At 35.2% G+C, this 17,213-nt stretch overlaps 1 protein-coding gene across 6 annotated transcripts; it reads left to right on the forward strand.

Annotated features, from left to right (window-relative positions):
* The first annotated feature begins 27 nt into the window (after nt 1-27).
* Nucleotides 28-9,200, forward strand: LOC107791380 (uncharacterized). 6 transcript variants are annotated; one of them, XR_001649258.2, is made up of 5 exons: nt 28-2,244; nt 2,331-2,468; nt 3,559-3,717; nt 4,312-5,253; nt 8,584-9,200. XR_001649258.2 is itself a non-coding variant. In XM_075245121.1 (4 exons), coding segments are annotated over exons 1-4 (402 nt in total). In that variant the 5' UTR covers nt 28-2,242; the 3' UTR covers nt 4,418-7,825. The 6 variants fall into 6 exon arrangements, 1 of the variants encoding a protein (XP_075101222.1); XR_012705578.1 differs by having other exon boundaries at nt 2,334-2,468; nt 8,578-9,200; XR_001649259.2 differs by having other exon boundaries at nt 2,334-2,468.
* The last annotated feature ends 8,013 nt before the right edge of the window (nt 9,201-17,213 follow it).

The following is a 17,213-nucleotide window of genomic DNA, read 5'->3' on the forward strand; positions in this document are numbered from 1 at the left end:
TAGAGGCAACCAGCAGTAGGATTCTGGATGACAGCAACTACCCTGCTGGATACGATTGGTACATTTCCAGAAACTGATAGTAATAGCTTGTGTATGTCACAAACAATCGAGGAGGTATGTTTGGTAATGAGCTTGGCGCAATGGAGGGTTAAAGGTACTGGTACTTTCTTTGCAATTTTATCACAGGTTGAATTGTTTTTTATGAGGGAGTGCTGGTGTTACCCGAGTCAGTAGATTGGGTTATTGACCATAGGAATCTAGGTGCCTATTATATGGTGTTTCGTTTGTAGTAATAAGTAGATGAGAGTATCGTCTTTGTTACATACTTCAAAAAAACTATCAAGTGATCTTATGTGTTGCAAAAAGCTGCCAGAGGTTCCTATTTAGAAACGACATGTCAACGGAAAGTGTAGTAGTACTAGTATAGTATGTTAATGCCGTTCTTAATTTATCCATACTTCCCTTTAAGTTACTCGTATATCGGAATCCTTTTCCGACAACTAAATTTGTTTCCTTTCCCCTTAGGCATTTTCTTGACTCTATCTTGTCAACTCAGAGAACTTTAACCCCAGATAGCAAGGATTTTCATTTTGAAAATCGGTTGTATTTCTTCTGGATTGTGGCAACTTCTATTAGCTTCCCCTTCCAGAGAGCAAAGAGAATACTCCTCTTTTTAGGGATAAGAATCTAGAAGAAAGGAATATATTGTAGATGTTTGATCTGTCTCACTAACTCCTCAAAGTGATTGCTAACTACATCATTTGTCATGGGCAGACGTGGGACAAAGAAAGAATAATAAAAAGAAAGAGATTAATGTGTAATTGGTTGATTGGACTTTCTTTGTGAGTAAATAAATTGGTGATAAAACTGTATTGGCTGTGTGTACTTAAATCATGCATTATGGGATGTTGAACACATCATACCTACTCTCTCCGTTCACTTTTACTTGTTTACTATACTAAAAATACATTTCACTTTTACTTGTCCACTATACTAGAAAGACAATTTTTTTTCCTGTTATACTCTTATCACTAACTACTCATTTCTCACATGTTTCTTAAGACTTTAGGAAATGCTAGGATTATTATTGGTAAATTGTAAAATACATGCTTCATTTATTTTCTCTTAATGAGAGTGCAAAGTAAAAGTGGAAAACTAAAAGTGAATAAAGTACATGCTTAAAATACCATCATTGAACGGAGGCGGAAGAGTTTGTGTTGTAAAAACTAAGGTAAACAATTGCGGTCTTTGCGTCTAGTGCATTTTTTTTTTAATCTTGTTATTCTTCTGAGCTAATTTTTCATTTTTAAGAACCAAAGTCAGAGCACGTACATTTTCCCAAATTAAAACTATTGGAACTGTTTGAGTATCTAATTTTACCAAATCAATTAGGATTCCTTTAAACAACAGTGTAGGAGTAGTTGATAACGCAAATGCATTTTTAAACAAAGATGCCTCCTTTTATATCACGCGTCACAAAATTGATTTAAGTATTAGCTTTTCTTTTATCTGTTGTCACCAAAGGACGATTTAAATATTAGCAACTTACGTTTTTGCTATGTAATCACATTTCACATATGAAAATGACAAAATGTACTGTCCAAAAGTTGTATAGAAATTTGATTTTTTTTTTCTCGCAAAGTTAAAGGGAGAAAATAATTTTCATAATTATTTTAACCATATTTGTAATTCAGGCAAATGGAAGTTGACTAAATCAATGAGTCTCTTTGTGTTTTTTTGCTGAAAAGTTAAAACGAAAAGCAAAGAAAATTTCTTGGCCCTCCCGGCTTTTACTGTTCCCCATCCTATAATCTGGCTATATTGCTCTCAAGTCCAAACTATCCATTTCCTTATTTTCTCCCTCCAATTGAAGGTAAATATCCATATTCCACAAATATAATAAACAAATATTCCTCTGATCATTTGGAGAGAAGACTAGAATTCTGTAGCTGAAAACAAGCTCAACTTCTATCCAAGAAAACACAAGTAAGAGAAGAATTCAAAGAGGCTTAGAGGGGTTGAATATGGATGTAAAGAAAATTGTGGTAGTTGTAGAAGATGTGGAAATAGCAAAAACTGCACTCCAATGGACTCTACACAATCTCTTGCGATATGGGGATATACTCATCCTTTTACATGTTTTCCCTATCACAAAATCAAGGAGCAAGAAAAAGGTTAAGCTTTTACGTCTCAAAGGTTTTCAATTGGCTCTCTCCTTCTATGACGTGCAAAATATTTCTCAATGTATGTCTCTCTTTATTTTAGGGTTGAATATAGTAACATTTTTTTTCTTTTTCTCTTGTCTATGTTACTGATCCAATATATGATAGAAGGGTTATGTTACAGACCAAGACAGAGATTGTGGTTGCACAGGGGGATCAAGATGGTGAAAAGATTGCTGAAATGGTTAGAGAAATTGGTGTTTCTACTCTTGTTGCTGGACTTCATGATCAGAGCTTTCTTTACAGGTAGAATTCACGTCCTCTTAAATTTCTTGTTTTAAGTTTGTAATCTCCTGTTTTATTGTTCATTTTCCTCAGAAAGATTTATCTTTTCTTTTGATTGAGATAACTTTTAGCATCATTGTTCATCTGCTTTTACGTTTTGCAATCTTCTGTTAATAGTTGATCAAATGATTAAACTAAAGATTCGGTAATAGAATCGATCAATACTACTCCTTCCGTTTCAGTTTAGATGAACTAATTTGACTCGACACGGAGTTTAAGAAAAAAAGAAGTCTTTTGAAACTTGTGGTATTAAAAGCTTAAAGGTTAAAAGCTTTGTGGGGCAATTACATTTGTGTGTTTATTAAAGCCCTCATTAAGGGTAAAACGCATAAAATGAATAATTTAAAGTTAAATTATTTCTTAAAAATGTGTAATTCTTTTTTAAACGGACTAAAAAAATATGACAGGATAAGAAGTTCCTAAAACCAAAGGTCCACGAGACTATAGTTGGTCAACTGCCACTTTTTGTTGTAAATTAGCCTCGGGGGCTAAAATTGTCCCCTTCGAACCTCTCTTTTTCCCAAGGTCTACTATTAGGGTTCGTTTGTAAGCGGGATAATATAAGATAAGGTAAGGGATTAAATTTATATTATGTTTGGTTGATTGTATAAATTTATCTGACAACCAAATATGGTATAAATTTTATTCCAGACTTAATACTGAATATATCATCTTATCCTATTAAACTTGAGATTATTTGATGACCTTGTGATTATATGTTTCAATCTACCCGAGCTTAGGTTCCTAGCAAGGATTAGCAACCAATTTTAAATCAGTAAGGACAAAGTACCATAGCACGTTATAGCTGATACTTGTGCCGGTGGAAGACACTAAATTGAAAGATCGATAGAATAGTTGAGATGCACGCGAATTTCTGTTGTATGCATATTTGTTGTATGCATATATATATATAGTTCAAGCTAAAAGCAATGAGTCTAGTTGAATTCGTAAAACGCTTCCTAATTTTGCCTCTGGCTTCGTCTACAAACTTTTAGTAGTACCAAGTAGAGTGGAACTAATTAAACCAGTGTTCCTTTTCTTTCTTGAATAGGCTGGCCATGACCCACAACCACATTGCAAGAAATTTGAATTGCAAAGTAGTAGCCATCAAACAACCAACAACGCCGATGGCCACAAGGACAAGAACCATTTCTTTTCAAGATAGTTCAACCAACATGGACTTCTCACAGATTGAAATTGATGCACTGAGGTAAGTATTTGAATTTAGCATTTTTATTTTTTAATTGCTGGACCCGACTCTCTTACCTACTCCATATACTATAATATGTAGTCCAGACAATTCTCTATTTTAATTCCTTTAGGTTCTAGAAGCAAGGGATAATGCAGAATAAGCCAAGGATACTTTATCTTGTTTATAATTATGGTTTAAGCTTCTAATTAGCCAAAATAGTATTAAATGAAATGGGCATTTTACTAAATGGACTATACTTTGCCAGTTGTGAATTGTGATGTTAACATGAATAAATAAGGAAAATAATATAATACCTGCTCAGAGAAGTGGTGAAGGATAAGATTTTCATTTCAGGCAAAAGGTATCAAGATTTAAATGAGTTTATTACCTGTCAAATTGACAGCATATATGGATAATATTTATTAACTCTACTATCTAAAAGAACATGGAGTGTTACTTTGTCATTTGTAATGTACAATTCATGTCACCTATACAAAAGTCATTTTTTGTGTGTAAGAGGACTAAATTGCTAATATGTAACAGCATATGGTATAAATATAAAGAAAATGACCAAAAAACCCCTGACTATTAAATTGTTTGTCATGTATGCAGTGTCCCAGAAGTTAATCCACCAAAAATTCCATACCATGTTTGTCCAGATCCTCATTCTATCATTTGGAGATCAGGAAGATCAAGAAGATGGGAAACAAGAAACTAAATCAAGCAACTATTTGTCATTTCAATGAGGAAATATTTGTTTATTTAATTTTTTCCTCCATGTATTTTGTGATAGCAAAAATGGCTATACATTTTTCATTTTTCTGTTTGGCCCACACAAAAATTAAAGAAAGAGAAAAAAATTGTTATACAAAATTCAACAAAACTGATGTAGCCGAAAAGAAAATCCTACCAAACGAACCCTTAGGGACCATCAACTACAATTTTTTTCTCTCTCTCTATAACATTTTCTCTCCATACAATACTGCCGTTACCATCTCAACGTTCGGATTTCCATCGCCCTTCCATGGGCTCGCCAGACGGCGATCTGCCGGCAACTGTAATCAATTTCATGGACCCATCAAGTAAGGTGAGTCCTTCTTGAAAAGAATCGGAGGTGAACAAATCCTCCTATGCCCACAACTTTGACTAATTGCCCAAGTTCCTCTGCGACCCAATTTCGCCAAGAACCCCAACACGTCAAAGCTAGAAGGGAGGAATGCATGCAGTCATCTTTAAGACTAGAGATTATTACGGTGTTATGGCGTCTCAATGTAAATGAACTATGGTGGGCCGATTTTTGAAAAATAGACCTCAAATCGACATCATAAGATCTAGATTTTCAGAAAAATTCTCTCTCAAAGGAAGCGTGAAGATAGGCGTATATGACAATTTTAATGTGTTTCTAAGCTTCACAAACGATGAAGATCATAATGTAATTCTCTACAAAAAGAATGATTGAAATTGAAGGGCTTCAAATGTGGTTACATGGGTGGACACCCGATTTCAAGCTTGAGGAAGATCTGCCTATTGCTCCAGTATGTGCCTTACTTCCAGGTTTGCCTTTCCATATGCATAATTGGTTTTATATTAAATAAATTCCTGCTGATGCCGGAATCCCTCTAGAATTGGATATTGCGACTAGAACTCTCAATATACCTAGTATGGCGAAAGTCAGAATTGAAATTGATTTATTAAAGCCGGCGATTACTAGTGTTTGGGTAGGGGATGAGGATGAAGACTCCCCATTAAAAGGATTTACTCAGAAAATAGAGTATGAGAATGTTCCTAAATTATGTAAGAATTGTAGGAAATTAGGACATAATTTAGCAAACTGCCGAGTCCTAGAAAGAAAGAAGGATGAGGAGGAAAAAGAGAAGGATTAAAAACAGAAGGAGAACAATAAGAACTACAATACTTCAACGAAGCCTGAAAGAAAGAATGCACAAGAATCATTTCAGGCTTCTCAACAAAGAGGAAGGGAAAAACATATGTCTGTTAAGGATAAGGCCATTACCAAAAGGGGAAAGAGTGAACCTCCTAAGTACTTCAGACCTATCGGAGTGATCTTTGGGGTTGACAAACCTTTACTTACTTCAGAGCCTATCACAAAGATTAGTACTACTGATGTTATTAAGGCCATGACACCAATGAAGGAAATGAGGAGAAGAACGAAAATGCAAAGGAATAAAAGGCTAGGGATGTATCTAAAGAGGTCAATCAAGATACTCCAAAGCCTAATCAGAATGATGACACTCAAAATGACAACAACCTGAGTACTGAATATATTGAGAAATTTGGAAAAGGGTTGAATCAAAGTTGGCTACAAGGGGCACCACGAAGAATAATGAAACAAGTGAGCTACAAGTTGACTCAATTGAGCATGAATGGCAAGAAGCTAATGATGAATGGGCTGATGCTAGCTCCTCAGAGGATAAAACCTCAGAAGAATCCTCACATGAGCAAGATGAAATTTTGAGCCAGGATATGGTAGGATATCCTTCTCAGAAATAGAAGATTGACACTAACTAAAATGATATGAAAGGGATGGAAGATCCTCAGTACAAGAAACCATACAAACTGGGCAGAATATCAGAGAGTCCCCTATTACTAGAAGACAGAAATTGAACTCCCAAAAAACTTCTGTTAATCCCTCTGATGATTAGAATCCTCAATTGGAATATAAGGGGTATGAAATCACAAGCCTCTACTGAAAGGCTTAAAATTTTGATTAAACAACACAGAGTCTCCCTTGTGGTCATTCAGGAACCTTTTGTGAAGGAGACCAAAATTGATTCTTACAAACTAATTCTGGGTATGCAAAGGTGTTATGCTAATTGTAGTAATAAAATTTGAGTTTTCTGGGATTTTGATATGAATTGTACTATCTATGCAAAGTGAAGATCAGATTGTTACTTATAGAATCATCAACATTTTCGATAATAAAGAATACTTTGTATCAGTAGTGTATGCTAAGTCAAAGTCTATTGGTAGAGAATATCTTTGGGGGTATTGAGGAGTATTGCCTCTACTATTACAACTCCATGGGCAGTATGTGGTGATTTTAATAGCATTTTAGCAATAGAAGAGAAAATAGGGGGCAAACCGCATAAACTTAATAAGAGTATCTCTTTTATGGAGTGTATTCATGATTGTGGCCTGATGGATATTGGATACTCTGGGAGCATATTCACATGGTGCAATGAGAGTAAGAAAGAGGAGATTATTTATAAAAGATTGGATAGAATGGTTATCAATGACAATTGGAGCGAGCAATTTTCTTTAACTGAGGTCCTACATCTTCCTAGAGTTAGCTCAAATCACTGTCCTATTTTGATTTCTTTTGAAAATACCTAGGAGGAATGCATAAAATACTTTAAGTTTCTCAATTTCTGGGTTGATCATGACGACTTCTTAGAAGTAGTGAAAAGGAATTGGATCTCTTATACCACTGGTAATATCTTTTGGACAATTCAATAAAAAATAAAAAATACTAGCAAGCTCTTTGTGATTGGTCTAGAAGCAATATTGGTAATATTTTTGAGAAAGAACAACAACTTGGGGATCAGATAGCACAGTATGAGAAACAGTACATGAATTCTCTAAATCAGTAGGACATAATGAAACTTCACAAGGCTAAAGCAGAATTCACCGTTCACCATAAATAAGTAGTTGCTTATTGGAGGCAAAATGCCAATATCAAGTGGCAACTGGAAGGAGATGAGAACACTAAGTTTTTCAATTCATTAGTAAGGGGAAGAAGAAGCATGCTTAACATTAATAGAATTCAAAATGATGGAGTTTGGATCCAAGGTGAGAAAGATATTGGGATAGCTGCAACTGAATTTTATCAGAACCTGTTTACTCAATGGAACCTTGGTATTGATAGAACCATCCCAAACCACATCCCCACTTCTGTATCTCAAGAATATAATGAGATGTTGATGGCCATTCCTACTCTTAATGAGGTCATGGAGGATGCTTTTGATATTAACCCCAATAGCTCTCATGGCCCAGATAGTTTTAGCAGTCTATTTTTTCAAAAAGGTTGGGAGATTGTTGGTGAAGATATTCTTAATATGGTGATGGCTGTTTTTAATGGAAAACAAATGCCTAAATTCTTTACAAATACTCTTCTTGTGCTTATTCCTAAAGTTAAGTTTTCTCAAGAATTCTCTGAATTTAGACCAATTAGTCTGAGTAATGTAACTCAGAAGATTGTGTCTAAAGTTATGAATAATAGACTTTCTAAAATCATTCCTAATCTTATTTTCCAAAATCAAAGTGGTTTTGTATAAGAAAAGGTTATTGGTGAAAATATTTTACTGGCTCAAGAACTTATTCACGGCATAAAGAATAATAATAAATAAGGTAATATTGTTTTCAAAGTTGACATAAACAAGGCTTATGATAGGATATCTTGGCAATTTATCTGTGATATTTTGAGAAAAATGGATTTTACAGAGATCTGGATTCATACTATACGTAATCTGTTGGCCAATATGTGGTACTCTGTGATGATCAATGGTAAAAGTCAAGGTTTCTTTAAATTACAAAGAGGGGTCAAATAGGGAGATCCCATTTCCCCTTCCCTCTTTATAATTGTCTCTGAAGCTCTTTCTAGCACGTTAAACAGTTTATTTGATAAGCCTGGGTTTATTGGGTTCAACATGAAACCTAATGGCCCAAGGATTAATTATTTATCATATGCTGGCGATCTTATAATTTTTTTGTGCAAGAAAATCAAATACTTTGAAACTTGTTATGGATTGTATGAAGAAATATGAAAAGAATTTCGGACAACTTATAAACAAAGAAAAAAGTTGCTTTCTTATGAACTCTAAAATATCTGCCAAGAGGAATAACATTGTCTCTCAATAGTTGCAGGTATAAAGGAATGAATTTCCAATTAATTATCTGGGATGTCCTCTTTATCAATGAAGAAAGGAAATACAATACTACACTCAAAGTTCCACAAAAATTCTTAAATGAGTTAGAGCCTGGTATTGCAACATGTTATCCACAGGGGGAAAAGTAACTTTGATAAAGCATGTTCTTGTTGCTATGCCTATCCACCTGCTATCTATCTGCCAACCTCCCAAGACTATTATTAAACCGATGGAGAAATTTTTGCAAATTTTCTATGGGCAATCAAGATGGGAAAACAAGAATCATTAGGTGGCATGGAATAAATTATGTCACCCAACACAGGAGGGAGAAATTGAAATTAGATCTATTCAAGACATCTCAGACATCTTAGGAGCTAAGGTGTGGTGGCAGTATAGAACTAAGAAGAGTCTTTGGGCTGATTTTCTGAATGCTAAATATGCCAGCAGAATTCATCCTGTAGCTAGAAAGTGGAGCTATACTCAGTCGCACTGTTGGAGGAGGCTTATGAAAAGCAGAGATAAAATTGATCACTTAATTATGTGGAAAATCAATAAAGGAAATGCAAGTTTCTGGTGGGACAATTGGTCTGGTAAAGGAAGATTAGCACAATATGAAAATGCGTCTACCTCTGTTAAAAGGTCATGTGTCTGACTATATCATCAATGGTTGCTGGGATACATTTAAGCTTAATCAGGTTCTTCCTAATGATATTGTTTCCCATATTCATGAAATTATAATTGAATCTCCTCATCTACAAGATCAACCTATTTGGTCTACTAACACAGATGAAAAATACACTTGTAAATCTACTTGGAATTGTATTAGGTAGCATCATGGTTCTACTTTAGTCTATAAAATGATATGGCATAAGAAGAATCTTTTTAAAATCTCTTTCTTTCTCTGGAGGCTGTTGAAACATAGAGTAGCCGTTGATCAAATTATGGGAAGATTTGGTATTCATCTACCCTCTAAATGTTCTTGTTGCACTGTTCATCACCAAGAAGATAAGGAACATTTGTTTCTTAATAGTATGGTTAGCCAGAGGGTATGAAAATATTTTAACCAAGCCTTTGGGATTCGTCAACAATATCACTGTTTGAGACAATTGATTATTACGTGGTGGTTGACCAAAGAAAAAAAATGATGTTTAGAAGATGGCTCTACAAGTCCTCCATGGTATTATTATTTGGAATATTTGGAAGGCTAGATGCAAGAGCAGGTTTGACAATGTAAGTATGCAATCTCACATAATTATTCCCCAAATTTGTGATCAACTTAACATTATATCTCACAAACAATTTCCAAAGATTTCACCTATTTTAAATTGGAAGACGTTTCAAGAGATGATAGAAATGGCCAGAGATCACGTTACTTCTATGGCTGTCAAATGAAACTTTCCTCAAACTGGATTCATGAAACTCAACTCTGATGGGTGCTCCAAAGGTAATCCGGGTCTTAGTGCAGGAGGTGGTATTATCAGAAATGATAGAGGACATCTAGTGAAAGCTTATGCTATTCCTTTTGGCAACATGACCAATAATAAGCTGAAGTTATGGCCCTCAAATTTGTAATTCAATGGTGTAATATGACTGGCATAAAAAATCTAGAAATTGAGTGTGATTCTAAGCTACTTACTGATTGGATTTTCAAGATCAATGCTCCTCCTTGGAATATTTTGGATATTATCAAAGACATACAATGGTTTGTTTCACATATGGAGAGTTAGTCTATCACACACTGCAATAGAGAAGGAAACAAAGTGGCAGCTATTTTGGCTAGCTATGGTCTTGAATGCTCTGAAGTTACTTTCTTTTCTGAGTCTCGAAATATGCCTAGGGAGGCTAGAGGAGATTTACACATGGATAGAATTCAGTACCTTTCATTCAGGAGGAAGACTCATAAAAGCTCCTTTTGGATAGATAAAAACTTGTATAGGATCTATAATTTTGATGTCCCTTAATGGGTGTGCATATTGTATAGAACAGATTCTATGTAAATCTCTGAGTTTTTGATTTTTTTGAGAGTTTACTTGAAATCCTACTTGACGTATATGACTCTTCTGTTATGTATTTACTACAATTATTAATAAAATACTTCCACTCTCCATGGGAGAGTTGGAGAGATTGACCAAAAAAAAAAAATGATGTTAGTGTGGGGTAGCAAGAGGCGGGGGATTGTGTAATTATAGTCCAATGACAAAAGAGCAAATCATTTCATTACTTACGTAAGGCTGTGCATGGCTTCTCTTCTTGAGTGGTAGGGCCGGAAATTTTATCAAGGGGTGTCAAAATATAAAAATTTAAATATATCAAAAGTCAAAGGGGTCAATATATAGTAAATATACATAAAATAAAAAAAATTATCTAGCAATACAGTGCGATTTTACGGCGACCTCCCCTCCTTTTTATTGAAGAAAGAGAAAAATAGAATCTATCAGACTCAGATGGGTAAATGATCAAATTGCCATCCTTCCTTTCGGAGGAGTTAAAAAATACTATGATGGCTCCGTTGCTTTATATGTTTATTTTTTTTGTCTGTGATTCAGCAATCCCAAAGTTTCTTTTTAATCCGATCAAATAAGGAAAAAACCTTCGTTGAATGTGGCTCCACCACTGGCTGCTTTAGATACGTGAGAACAATGGCGGAGCTATAAGTGTAGCTATCTTGTATTTTTGTTAGAACATTTACTTAATTATTACTCCATCCGGTCCACAATAAGTGAACATTTTACCTTTGACACACCCGTTAAGGAAATACGAACTCTTAGAAAAAAAAAGATGTATTCACTAAATTAATCTTAATTAATTGTTACCTTAACACACTGTAATATGTAAATAAGAGCAAATTTTGGAAAAATAAAATTAATTCCTTCTTGATTATATAAATAGACACTTATTTTGAACCAAAATAAAAAGATAAAATGATCACTTATTGTACATAAAACGGAGAGAGTATATATTAATAATCTATCTATAGCCCAAAAAATTATTATGACTTAGATTTCAGAACTCATAAATTCAAAATCTTAGCTTTGCGACCGTGTGAGAAGAACGTCGGATAGAAGAATACAACTCTATGATTTTACGCACTCCGATGAAATATTTATCTAGCACAGTGCACACTAATTAAGGGGAAGCCACACAAACTGAAAGTGCATGCTAATTCATGAAGTCAGTTACTGCCGTGCCATAATCTATGATATCCCTGAGATGTAGTGATCTGAAGTAGTGGCATCATAATCTCAAAATAATGAATGTCAGATTTAGAAAGAATTAAAAGACAGTAAGATTTTTCTTTGCCCCTTATTAACTATTTGACTTCCTTGAAACTCTTTGTTACTTAACATTACTCTTATTTATCCTTAATGAGTTAATGAGGTGCTCTTTTTAAGAATTATCATATTATATATGTTAAGGCCGACTGATACTTTTAATTTCATTTATATGTAGCTTGTATATATAGTTGCATATGCAGATGTGGATCAAGAATTTGAATTTTATGGGTTCAAATCGTTATAGTATAGTGGTAAGTATTCCCGCCCGTCACGCGGGTGACCCGGGTTTGATCCCCGGCAACGGCAATATATTCTTCCAGACCTCACTAGTGAGATTTCACTGGGACATTGTTATTTTTGTAATTTCTAAAAATTTTAATATTGAACCCATTATCATCATACTATATTATAATAATGAAGAATTTTAGGTAAAATTATTTTACTAAAATATCCTTCAAATACTGAATAACTAAATTAGCCTCTACCTAAAATTAAAATCACCTCTCATTAAATGATATTTGTACTTAATGCCTTGGTAAAAAAGTTCACAATATTAATGAAAGAAATAATCCGAATAATGGATGTTGCCGTATGTTCCAGCCGTTATTGACGTTATGGAGGATTAATTAACACAAATTTTTTCCTGATATTTTCACACTACCTTTCTATTCTTTCCTTCTTCCAATATTCAATTTCCTCTCCTCCTTTAAATCCTTTTTTACATAATGTTTCGGTTTTAACACTTGTATATTTTTTCTATTAATTTTATATATTCATCACTTAATTATGGAATTTAAAAGGGTTCTTCATCATTAAATTTTAAAAATCACTATATAAATAGACACACCATATGCATTCACCATCTTTCTTTCGGTTGTGACCAAATTCAAATATTGTGTAGTGCGGGTGAAGAGAAATAGATTAGATGCCAAGATTGAATGAGGCCAAGGAACCAATGCATTAACAATCCAATACTATTTTGTAATTTCATGGTATCATCAATACTACTACTATCTTGTAGAATAATATTTGATTAGCATCATACCATATTATTTAATAACTCTTCCTTCACTTTTCAAGTCACCAAGCAACGGCCACATGGAATAACAAAAGGTGTCAGCTTGCTTTCCCTGAGGGGTTTAAAAAATTTATCATGAGATGAAGCAACAAGAAAAGAAAAAAAAATTTTTGTTAAAGTTTTGTCCAATTTGAATATTTTTGCGATATAGACTCTTGTAGTGTAGTTTTTCCGTTTGTCCTCTCTCACTTTTCCTATTAAAAATATATTCAAGTTAAATTGTTGTGTTTGAGTTATTGTTGTTTAGAGAGCACACAACTCTTGTCCCGCGCATGATCTTTTAAGTTTTTTTTTTCTTTTCTTTTTTGCTTCTTGCTTCTTACTTATCATTTAATTAGTGTTACTACTTTATACTCCATCTATGAATTAACTATCCAACCATGTGGACCATAGAAAAAATTTTGTCAATGAAATCCAATAAATTGGCTGAAGCATAAATAAAGCGTGAAAGGTTTGAAGAAAAAGCCAAGGTTTTAAGGCTACAGAACGAACATGCAAGATTGAAAAATGACATGATAATTTTAGCATTTTTATCTAAAATAATCAAAATATTTCTATACGTGTCCAGAAATTAGTATTGTTAAAGATTTAAAACTATGGGTTCATATCTACTATTTGTTCATATTTTATATAATTTTTACATATAAATATGTCACGACCCAAAATCCAACTAGCCGTAATGACACTTAATCTCACCCGCTAGGTAAGCCAAATAACAACAATCCGATTCAATTACTAATTAACTGACTCTAATACACTCCCCAAGGACTGGTAGTACAAATCATGAGCTTCTAAGATTAGAATTTACAAAGCTGATATGAAATAAATACATCATCTGTTCGAAACGTACATAAACATATTTTTATAAATCTAAGGCTACCATGGACAAGAGGCAGCTACAACCGGAACGCAAGTACGTCTTCAAATCCAAATCCCGTCGATCACAATAACATCAACATTCAATATCTGCACGCAAAGTGCAGAAGTGTAGTATAAGTACAACCGACCCCATGTACTCAATAAATAACAAATCTAACCTTAGTTTGAAAGTAGTGACGAGCTAGAACATGATCAAAGTCCAACAATAACTCATAACAATATAACAAAAGTTGTACAGGAAATAGCTCAGAAATAAAATGTTCAGCGCATTCACAGTTCCAGAAAATAGATATACTTTTCAAGTATAAAAGTGAAAACTCAAATCTTTTACCGAAAATACCAAAATATGAGTAAGTTTATAAAACCATGATTTTCCTTCCGAAACTTTTTAACAGGTAAATGTTTCATTATCAAATGGCATGAGGAAAAGTACATCTCTATGGTTACATATCAATGTGTATGAGAAGTCATGAATGACGTGATACCGTACCTCATGAGAAAAACAATGCGTCTCTATGCTTGTATGTCAAATGTGCATGCCAATGTAGTACAATATAGTGAACAACCATATGCATACGCTCAGAGTATCAATCCACTCAGTCCTCTCAATCACTCGGCACTCGCACTCAATAGGTACTTGTATTCACTGGGGGTGTGTGCAGACTCCGGAGGGGCTCCTTCAACCCAAGTGCTATAATCCGCACGGACAACTCACGTGCTATACGGACAACTCACGTGCTATAATATCAATATCTAGATCTGTACGGATAACTCACGTGCTGTACGGATAACTTACGTACTATAGTATCAATATCTAGATAGGCACGGACAACTCACGTGCTGCACAGACAACTCACGTGCTGCACGGACAACTCACGTGCTGTAGTATCAATAACCACACAATCAGGCCCTCGGCCTCACTCAGTCATCAATCTCTCTAGTCTCTTGGGCCCAGAATGCCATGAAACTAGCCCAAACATGATGATATGGTGTGTCAATATATAACAACAGAGACTGAGATATGATATGCAATGAATGAACATGACTGAGTATGAAATTGCAATGTAAGCAAATAACTCAACAACAGTAATGACCTCAATGGGTCCCAACAGAATAAGTATGTAGCCTAGACAAGGTTTCTAACATAGATCATAGCTCAATAGCTCTAGCACGTAGAGATTTCATGATTACAGATAAGTTCAGGTAACTACACAACACCACGGAAATAACGGAGTTACAATTCACACGATGCACGCCCACACGTCCGTCACCTATTATGTGCGTCACCTCCAAAGCAAACACATAACACGAAATTCGGAGTTTCATACCCTCAACATTGCACTCAAAAATCATTCGTGGCGCTCACATCTCGGAACCTGACAAAAGTTATAAAATATGAACGCCCATTCAATCACGAGTCCAACCATACCAAATTTACCAAATTCCGACAACAAATCCTCTAATTACACCTCAAAAATACGTAATCTAGTCGGAATACTCAATGATAATTTAATATTATCGACTAACAATGATCACAAGTGACTTACCTCAAGTTTTTCCGTGAATTCTCTTTGAAAATCGCCCCAAAACTGTGTTTGGAATGTCTAAAATGATAAAAATGTCAGATCCTTCTGTTTTTGTAGCCCGCCCAGCGTTTTCGCTTCTACGGAGTACTTAACCGCATCTGCAATCTCGCAGATACGAGATCCTCCCTGCTTCTGTGGCTTCTTTCGCTTCTACGGACAAGAGGTCCGCTTCTGCGGCCTCGTATTTGCGGAACCCAAGCCACTTCTGCGATGAGGCCCCACCCCTCTCACTTCCGCTTCTGCGATCAACTCGTCGCAGGTGCGAGTCCTCTTCTACGGTCCTGCGTGTGCACCTGCGACCCCTTCCCTTGCCAAGCCAATTTTGATTCTGCGCAACCAAGCTCGCTTCTGTGAGGTCGCACCTGCGAGCCAAGTTTCGCAGGTGCGATTGCATCAGATGGAAGAAGGTTTCCAGCTTTGTTCCAAGTCCGATTTCGATCCGATTAACCATTTGAAACTCACTCGAGGTGCATGGGACCTCAACCAATTATACCAATGAGTCCCAAAACATCATACGAACTTAGTCGAAACCTCAAATCACATCAAATAACGCTAAAACCACGAATCATGCCCCAATTCAAGCTTAGTGAAACTAAAAAATTCCAACTTCTATATTCGATGCCGAAACCTATGGAATCAAGTCTGATGGACCTCAAATTTTGCACATAAGTCATAAATGATATAACAGACCTATTCAAATTTCCAGAATCGGATTCCGACCCTGATATCAAAAAGTCAACTCCCCGGTTAAACTTTCTAACTTAAATTTCTATTTTAGCCAATTCAAGCCTAATTTAACTACGGACTTCCAAATAATTTTTCGGACACGCTCCTAAGACCAAAATCATCATACAGAGCTATTGGAATCATCAAAACTCTATTCGGGGGTCATTTACACCTAGTCAACATCCGGTCAACTATTTCAACTTAAGCTTTAAATCTTGGAACTAAGTGTTCCAATTCATTTTGAACCCTCTCCGACGAGTCACATAATTATAATTGAACACAGGATAAGAAGTAAATGGGGGAACATGGTTGTACTACTCAAAACTACCGGCTGGGTCATTACATTCTCCCCCACTTCAACATATGTTCAACCTCAAACGTGCCAAGAGTTGTTCCTAAGCCTTCAAATCAGTGTTCCACCCTACCACACACATTCCCGGGGGTGATCCCACGTCACCCTATTTTGTATAGGCCTGACAACACAACATCACTGAAAGTCATTAATTCAACTTTATTCCCATAAACCTTGGAATTCAAATTTCAACATTCAAAATTTCTTTTCAAGAACCGAATCTCACATCTACACATTGTATAAGTCCGAACAAACTGTATCAAGCCATAGCTATAACTCAAGATGTAATCACATAATATATCATACAACTCGCATACTCGCAGCACCATTTTCGATCTCGGTAGCTACTCGAAACCAATCCGGTACTTGTATTAAACCCCATGTCAAACAAAACTTTGTTCCAAAACCTTCGTACACTGCTAATAATGAAAGAAACACGCAGAATCTCATGACCCCTTATCGGATCAACAAGTCATGGAGCTCTCTCACCCCAACCAGAACCATAATCACTTTCTAAGCCGACTTTCAATATTATCCTCCCGAATATACCGTAATCAAACCTGATAGTACCCATTCTAGATCTAATGACCTTATATTATCAAACACAACTATTCCACAGACATGACACGCCAATACAACCTAAAACCACAATCCACGCAGTTAGTGGATCATAAGCAACAATTCAAATGTGTCCAAAAATGGAAAAATGACTCAAACGAGAGAACCATCTCG

This window comes from Nicotiana tabacum, chromosome 22 (genome assembly GCF_000715075.1).
Source record: "Nicotiana tabacum cultivar K326 chromosome 22, ASM71507v2, whole genome shotgun sequence".
NCBI classification, from domain to species: domain Eukaryota; kingdom Viridiplantae; phylum Streptophyta; class Magnoliopsida; order Solanales; family Solanaceae; genus Nicotiana; species Nicotiana tabacum.

Excerpts from the sequence above, each read along its gene's own strand:
- LOC107791380 (XM_075245121.1), top strand. Across the intron at positions 2,469-3,558 it reads GATCAGAGCTTTCTTTACAG|GCTGGCCATGACCCACAACC; the intron begins GTAGAATTCACG and ends TTTCTTGAATAG. Across the intron at positions 3,718-4,311 it reads ATTGAAATTGATGCACTGAG|TGTCCCAGAAGTTAATCCAC; the intron begins GTAAGTATTTGA and ends TCATGTATGCAG.